Raw genomic sequence first — 9,145 nt, 5'->3', positions numbered from 1 at the left:
CTTTATGCCATTGAGTTGCTGACTGATGTATGACTGATGTATGTACCTAAGAGACGATAAACCTACATTTATCCTCTGCCAGGAATGACTAGTGGGCAGGGAATTCAAAACGACTAGAAAGTCATAAGAATGAAAAGACATACTTTGCCTCAGGAAGGAACCCAAAACAAGACCACTTTGCTTTAGGACAAAAATGGTCCTGATATGAGAAGGCATAAAAACCAAGGTGCTGGATGTCAGCTACGGCCTCACTGAACACTGGCCATGTCTCAGAACCACTGTGCAACAAAGGAATCTGGACTGCAGCATAAAGATGGACCAGTTCTCATGAATTCACACATGTGGATGTAGGGGTGTGTGTGGGTGCTGTGCAAATTAGCCATTTCTTTACTTTTCATCTTAAAAAATTTCCCAAAAAGGTGTAAGAGTATAATCCCAAAAGTTGAATAAGATGACACAGACTCATTTACGAAACAGACTACACATTCCTCATTAATTTATCATTTAATATAAATGCTGACAGAAAGCAGATAAAGACCTTGTAGACACTTTCATGTATTTACAATCCAAATGGTGAATCACCTCCTTCTACTTGTTAAAGTAAATCCTTTTATCTGCAACTCATGGGAGCCTTAAACACTAATTAGGAGCAACAAGAGGCTGAGTCAGTTTCCAAGGTAATAAAGAAAGGGAACAGCATTTTAACAAAATGTGGCATCTTGATATAAACAACATGCACATAAATAATAGAAAATAGAAAAAGATGGCCCTAATCCTCTCAAAAACCTGCAACAAGTGGAACATGTACTTATTCAGAGTCTACTGCTCTAAACATAGTCCTATTGTTTCTTTTTTTTTTTTTTCCACCTTATTTGTTTTGAAGGCTGCTTAAAAATTAGAAATACTAACCAGATTTAAAAAGAGAGGAAATGGTCCATTTCAAACAAGGGTTTTCTTTTTCTATTCCAAAAGAACTTTCAGATAAGTCATATAAAGTCTTCAAACAAGATTTCACAGTTTGCCAGACGCTATGGAATTATTCACAGCTTGTGAAATTCCAACCCACTGTCTATCTTCACTTCTTTTAAAATTGGAAACATTTGGAAAAAGTAAAATTTCACAAAATTCAGCAATTAAAAATTAGCTGTCACTTTAAGTTTACACATTAAGTTAAAAAAAAATTTTTATTTCTCAACAAGTGGGTAGAGACAGGCAAACCCCCCCTCCCCCCCAAAAAAAAAAACCCTAAACAAAACAAAACAAAAAACAAGGAACCGAAGCAATGGGATTCAAACAACCCACACCAACCAAACAAACAAACAAACAAACCCAGGAATGCAAGAAAACCTTTAAAAAATGACATTTTATCTAGCACTGATTTATAATAAGAGAAAGAATTCTCACTATTCAAAATTCTAAGTGATTTTATAAAGTCACTTATAACCTGACTCAAATCTCAAGGGCTCCTTTATTAGCCTAGATTATTTTTGTCTTGTTAAGTATACCTCTGCAGGGCACAATCACATACAATCAATACGATTGGTAAATTACACAAGCTCTATCCCAAGCAAATATGCATCAATGTTAAAAAGTTATTATTTTTTTTTTTAAAAAACAAAACAAAATAAAATCCACCCAAAAAGGTGATAATGACTGCAGAATGTCTCTGGGAGACTGGTATGAGCCTAAAGACCAATTGACCATAGTCAGAAAAAGGGTATCAGGGAGTAACGGGAAGAGACCACACACATCAAGAGGAATCTCACAACTGGAAAATGTTTAAGTGGGTGAAAGGTTTTGTTCATTACCTTAATTTACTTTTTCCATTGCTTATGTTTCAAAGTCATAGATTCATCATAAAGCTAATAAAGTCCATGACCAATGAATAAAATGAAAGAAAAAAATCTTCAAGTTCCTTTCATAATAATGCAGGAAAAGACAAAGGGGTGGAAAAGGTAAGTATGAACACTAGGCAACAATACATCTGAGAAAAAATAGTGAGGAGAGTGTCTCGGCTGAACAGAGAAAGGTGAATATTAGAGGCAAAAAAGCTTAAAATGCCTTTAAATCAAAGGAATATTTTATGGGGTAGTTCAGATATTATTGTGAGAAAGGCAGCCAATCAATGAAGAGAGATAAAACTAAAAATTTTAATTAAAAAAAAATCAGGCAAAAAAGGAAAAAAAAAAAAAAAAAAAAAATCAACCCACCATTTGTTCCCACCCTTTTCTGCCCCTCTCACGGGCTCGCTGGGGTGGGCCCCACCTGACGGTTTCCAGTTATAAGACAACTCTGAGTGTATAACCTAAAACGGATGCCAAAGACTTGTGAGCTCTGTCTGCTTAGAGTTAAAAACAAAAAACAAAAAACAACCAAACAAACAAACAAAAAAACAAGAACTAACACAAAACCAAAGAAAAGCCAACCAGAGACAGTGGAATCTCGATATAAGAAAACAAGTCACGTTATCTAGTATATAATAAAGATACATTAGGATAACAAACTCCACAGGATTTTATTTCTCTAAACACACATTTGGACACAATATTGTCTACAGGTTTAAGTTCTCTACCTTGGGTTGTTGTGCCTTATTTTCTTGTGATAATAAAGGTTACTCTAGGGATGTTTTGCTCAGGACAAAGTTTAGGGGAATTCAGTGTTTGGCTGAAAACTCAGAGGCTCTGAAAACAAGGGTTCCAGTGGTGAGGTAACCCAGGGACCTCAACAGGGCTGCAAAGGGTTCTGGACCCCCTCTGCTCAGTGCAGTATTGAAAATCCACCGACTGGGAACATATCAATTAATAAAAGGTGTCACTCCTGTTGTTGGCAGTTTCTTATTATTAACATTACAGCCAGTATTACTTATCAATTAGAATCTATTGTGAAAACTTTCAGCAATCACAAAAACAAAATCTTAAAACTCCAAATCTTAAGTTATCTACTATAAAAGTACCTTTTGACAAAAACAGCTTTCTTTTTTGAAGTGGCTCAGAAAAGCGGAATTGAGAATTTAAACAAAATATTAACTGTAATTCATCTACAACTCCCAATATCATTTCAGCAGAAAAATTTCATAAAGCTGAGCTGAAGCAACAAATAAATAAAAAATCAAAGCTGTCCAAGGTAGAAATGTAGAAGTGGATCAACAAGACAGCATGCAGGGGACAATGACACCAGTAGTAGACAGCTTGTCTGTTCAGTCCCCAAGGCTGAATACATCTGTTTTTAGTTTAGCAGCTCTGATTTTTACTTTCAGGGGAAGAGATCACCTTTGCAACACTGTAACCATGCGTCATTGATTAAAATTTTAATAAATTAGGACTATTTTTAAGGTAAAGGTTGAAGTAAACACTGCAGTTAATGATCTGACAAGTTATCCATTTCTCCTAAAAGTAACTGGGCCATTTGTCCTAATGAAATATCATTATAGGTAGTTTTTACAGATAGATTTTATTATGAAGCCTTTACTCAGTTCTTTAAAATGAACAAAAAGAAAGTTGAAAAAAGACAGCAAGACCTTTGTGTGTGTGTGTGTGTGTGTGTGTGTGTGTGTGTGTGTGTGTGTGTATAAAAGCAAATGAATTCTCTTTAGTGAGAAGATTCTTATTTTTCTCTGAATCTGACTACAATGAATTATTTCTCACCAGCCAGATACTCAAGATTACCCAGTCCCATGACCTACCATCCTGAGAGTGTATCATCCTTCAGGCACAAGTGAAAAAACAAAACCATGGGAGATGCTATAAAAGAGTCTCAAAGAAGGCAGGGTGGTTGATTACACACAAATATTGTAAAAGATGACATTCACAGGTTTAGAAAAACTGATGAATTTCCATTACTTTTACATTTTATAAGGCCAGCTAACTTTAACAGTTAACTTTAGATAAATCTACACAGTACAGTCAACTCACAAATACTAAAAGGTTACACAATTAAAATGGCTACTACATCTCCCAAAACCAAAACAGTAAAGCACAAGTCTTTGGCTCTCCCTTAAAGAAAACAGCAGGTTACCATTCTTAACCAGACCTCTGTTTGCCTACCAGTAGGGCAAATACCACATTTGTGCATCACTGAGTAATAACACCATTAGAAAAGGCAACTTCACAGAAGTTATTGGCTAAGCGAATTCATCTGAATGCTCTGTTTTGAGGCAGCAAACTGTCACTGTTACAGATTGGGAAGGGCAGTGGGTAAGTCAAGGGGAAACTGCAGAATGGAAAAGGGTCAGGGGAAAAAAAGAGACATTCATGGGAAAACTTAGGAATTAAATTTTGAGCTCCAACAATGAAGACCCATGCAAAGTCTGATGGAGTTACATACTCAAAGTAGCAAATAAGAATCATAACTATTTTTTATCTTTCAGGCAAACGAATACATGGGAAAGAATAGGAAAAGGGAAGGGAAATAAGATGGGAGAAGGGAATCACCCACATTAATGCTGTTCTATACATTCTGAGTAGTTGACATTAAGAATAGTGTCATTATCGTTTGAGTAATATTACTACTAGGAACCTATGCTATAACTAACTTCCTCTCAATTAGAAAATAAAGAATGGATCTTTGGTCACTTTAGGCTCTGTACATTATCTAAAAAAGGGCATCTATTAGACTTATCTTTTGACAATATCTATAGATTAGGCAAAAGAACTACATGTAAGACAGGAAACTGAGCCTGGACGTCTTATTCTCAAGTCTTCTACACTTCTCCAGAAACTCCTTGAAAAAATAATCCAAAACACTTTTATATTTCTCATTATAACAAAATCTAACTTTGTTATTTAAACAAGAGTGAACACATGCTCATTACTCCTATCTTAACCCTTTCAGAACTGTTGATGGAGTTCATTTGAGATTTCCAAGTCTTGCTTTTGAAAAGCACAAAATTATCTCCAGAAGAAACTAATGTGTAAAAGAAAGCACAAAAACTGTATTTTCTACCTGATTGGTTTCACTTCTTAATGTCTCTAAAGGCACAAATACATTTAAAAAGCCAGGGGAAAAAAAAAACAAAAAACAAAAAACGATGCTTTCCAGATTTTGATAAAAAAGCAGTTGAAGAATCAAGTAGTTACTCGTATGCCCTAATAGGCCATTTACCTTTATGGGCTCCTCATAACACAAAGTATATCCAAGAGAAAAACAACAAAAACAAAACAAAGTTCTGGGGTTTTAATAAATTCCTAAACCTGCTGGAGGACACTAGGAAAGCTGTAACAATTTCCATCAGGTAATGCAGAATGACCAATTTAAAACAGCTGAACTACTAGACAAAAGGACAGTTTACCATTCTGCTTTTCTATTCAATCAGACTGCCTTTAGGGACAGGGAGGGCTACAGTGAGAATTCATGCAGAAAAGATTTTTTTAGCCCCTAAATGAAAATACATAGAAAGTATTAGTGTATATGAAGAAACAAGATGAAAGAATTTGAGTTATCAGGGGTCTCAATAAATACCCCAAATGGAACTTTACTTTTATCCTGAACTTCAATAAAACCATTACCCATAAATTCTTTTCTAATACCAGAAATCATTCCAACTTCCAAAGTAAACCAACTGCTTCTAAAACTTAGGAATTATCTGACATGTCCAAAGGAGAAATAAGATATGTCCAAATTTGCCTACAGAAGGTTGGAGGCCAACAATGTTGCCTTTTATATAGAGAAATGAAAACCCTTGAGACTCTGTCAGACATAACGAAAGTTTCTTTCCTTCTCCCAACAAACAATAAGTACTTAAAGTGTAAATATAACAGGGTTTTTATTTTTTTAAAGGCCAAAATAAGCAAATGTATGAATTTTTTTTAAAATGGAAAATGTACGTATCAACTGAAAAAATGCCTCACCTTCGTTCAGTGCTTCTACCTCCCAATCAGTCATTTTATCGCAACAGCTGCGCTCATGCGAAGAAATCCTTAAAACATACCCAATATATATACAGATATAGCTATGTATATATGTATATATATAATATATATATAAATTTTTATTTAAATAAAAAAGAAAGCTCGAATCCCAAGCCAAATGTGTATATCAAATCCTTGACCAGCCAGGTCTGTAGGGCATAATCAAATTCAATGTGAAATAGTATATAAACACGGTGCCTTGACTGGGCAAATTAAATAATCGCTACTCAAAAGAGTGTTCGGTTTGGACTCTCCTACTGGTAGGCAATGGCAGGACTGTATTACCCTTCCCACCCACCCCCATTTGTTTCAGTTAACAATATAATGGAAACAGAGCTTAGACTGAGGCTGTTATGACCTCAGCAGGAGTTAAGGGTTAAGAATATAAGAAACAAGAAAAATATAAACTTTTGCTTTTACCCAACCAAAGCAATGCAGTAACTTATTACATAACCAGTGCTTTCTGATTTAGTAGTATAATCCAAAAAGGGAAATTGAAAATATCAGGAAAACAGAGGGACAGAGAAAGCGAAATAATCCCCACAAAACATGCTTTATAGGGGTTAAGTACAGACTCAGGGTATCAGAATATGTGCAGCAGAACTAAAGAAATTTTTAAAAAATTTCTTCCTCTTTTCAAAATTTTCTTAAAGTTTTTCAAGGCTGGAATACCTAATATATGAAAATTAACTTCAAAATATTTACTACTTATTTATGGTAATACTTTGGGACAGCAACAAGTGATCAATTCATAAACCATCCTTAAGATTCAGGCAGTTTTATATTTGCCAAATCTTTTTGAAAGCCAGGGGCTCCAGTATACAGGGGTTTTGTTTCATGCTTTTTTAAATTTTGAAAGTGAGAGAAAAAATATATCCATATTTCATTCATTGAAATAATGTGTCCCTGTTCATTTTAAGTTCCAATCAAGTGTTAGTTTTAAAACATGAATGATAGTCCTGGTTTGTGAGCATTCTATGATTTTAGTGAAGTTTAATTTGTTAAAAAACAAACAAACAAACAAACAAAAAAACTCCAAATTTCCAACCAAGAGCTCAGCCCAGCCAATACACCAATTGGGTATTTTTAGTGCTAACAAATTACATCTTGCTCTTAATCTTCATTAAAATCTAATCAAACAAGACAAACAGTGATTTGCCTTTCTGATTATATTAAGAGAATGCAAAGTATCCTAAACAGGGAACTAAAACATTGTTAATTCTCTTTCTGAAAAGCTGAAAATAAAACCCTTCCAAGAGGTAACAACAAAAGTTTCAATGCCATAACAAAAACATACCTACCCATGAACCTAGTGATACAAAAAGGAAAAAAATTCTAAACAGGTCTGAGAAAATGTAGTTTGCTGCACATTTTCTAATAACTCAGTCTATTACTGTCTCTGTTTCTCAAGCACCACAAAATTCTAAGAAATGCCAGTGCTTTTTGTCTGTTTTAGTTTAAGGAGTGGTGAGAGTTAGAAAGGACTGGGGCTAAAGAATTATACACTGGGTATGTAATAATACCAAAATACAAGAAAAACCTACTTCATTAAGATCATACAATTAATCAAACAGAGTGTATATATAATATCATCATCTTTTTTTTTTTTAAAGCCCTGGATCCAAGGCGTCCAAAGTTATTAAAATAAAGTTCATTCACAGAACAAAAACAAATTTAATCTGAATTGCTTGCAGATACTGCTAATTTTCTTTTTCTTTAAATTAAAAAAAAAGCATTAATGTGAACTATGTGCAGGGTTTGTTTTTAGTAGTGGTGTTTGTGCACATTGCCTCTGGTGCTTTTCCTGGATTTCTCTGACCATTCTTAGAGAACACGTTTAGAAGTCATCCATTCTTCTACCCCTATGCCCCACAAATTGATTAGGGGCAGAAGAGAATAGTAGGATTCCTCATGTTTTAGGGAGCAGAACTGGGAGTAACTACTGATTTCTGGGAGTCATTGTTATCCCCTCCTCCCTCTGGGTCCTCTGATAGGGTCAGAGAGCTGGTCTTGTTTGACAGGAGGCTGATATTCTCTTGTGTCAAGGCTGATCCATTCGGTATGTCACTGTTAATATTAAAGAACAACAACAAAAAGAGTTACAATTTTAAAAAGGAGAGAAAAAAAATCAATTATTCAGTAGAATAAAGTCAAAGGGCCTATCATTGAACACCATAGAAAAATATATGAATGGCTTCCAAATTTTAATTTACAGAGTCTCATTCATGTTTTAATATAGAGTTGGCAAAATAAAAGTAGGCAAGCTTCCTGTTTTTGTAAATCGTTTTTATTGGAACATAGCCTGGCCATTTATTTATCTATTGTCTGCTACTGTTAAGAGTAAAGAGTTGCAACAAAGACTGTAAAGCCCATACCTTAAAATAGTAACCAAATGGTCTTTAAGAAAAAATGCTGACTTCTGATTTAGCAGGTTTATTAGTATAGGAGATTATTATTTTTTGCAGTGCTGGGGATCAAGACCAAAGCAAGCACTCTAACACTGGAGTACACCCCAATCCTTAGAAAATAGTTTTGAATCTATTAAAAATCTATGGGTTTAAAATAGCCAAAAGCTAAGAATAAAAGTAACAGGGTATTAGAAATTCCTGCTATGTCATCAGAAGGTCAACTCAGGCCTATGCATTCAAAAAAAACCTCAAAATAGCCTAAGAAAATAATTAAAGGTGTGCAATTAATTTCAGTAATATTTATTGAAAGATTATTCAGGATACTTGATACATATATTCTTCCATAGCTGTAACAGGATACCGAATCGGGACAGATCACTCAAAACTCAGAGGGCAGGGGGCTGGGGAGATAGCTCAATCCATAGAGTCCTTGCCTTGTAAGCACAGGCCCTGGGTTTGATCCCCAGCACCCCCCCCCCCCAAAAAAAAAAAAAAAAACTCAGAGGGCAGGATTGTAGGTAGGTGGATTTGCAAAAACAACAGGCTAAATAAATGCTCCCAACACTTTAAAGACAGGAAAAATGTTAACATTATTTATCTCTAGGTGTTGGAATTACAGGAGATATATATTAGAAAAAATTTTGTTTTGCAATACTCGGGATTGAACCCAGACCTCACATATGCTAAGCTACATATAAGTGTAATGTAGAAAGTGCTAAGCTACATTCTTCTTTAAATTTTGAGACAGGACCTTGATATGTTGCCCAGGTTGGCCTCAAACTTGCATCCTTCTGTCTTAGTCTCCTGAGTTGCTGGGATTACAGAAGTGTG

The 9,145-nt window shown here is 34.9% G+C and overlaps 1 protein-coding gene across 5 annotated transcripts in view; it reads right to left on the bottom strand.

Moving 5' to 3' along the window:
- Nucleotides 1–485: 485 nt before the first annotated feature.
- RC3H1 (ring finger and CCCH-type domains 1) overlaps nt 486–9,145 on the bottom strand; it is a 51,363-nt gene continuing 42,703 nt past the window's right edge. For all 5 annotated transcript variants that reach the window (XM_079106381.1, XM_079106383.1, XM_079106385.1 and 2 more), the window contains one exon: nt 486–7,973. In XM_079106381.1, the coding sequence (XP_078962507.1) occupies nt 7,823–7,973 (151 nt within the window). In that variant the 3' untranslated portion in view covers nt 486–7,822. The remainder of the gene's footprint in view (nt 7,974–9,145) is intronic.

This window comes from Sciurus vulgaris (genome assembly GCF_902686455.1).
Source record: "Sciurus vulgaris genome assembly, chromosome: 12".
Taxonomy (NCBI): Eukaryota; Metazoa; Chordata; class Mammalia; order Rodentia; family Sciuridae; genus Sciurus; species Sciurus vulgaris.
Note: the sequence above shows the minus strand (reverse complement) of the source record. Positions and strands in the feature narration are given on the sequence as shown.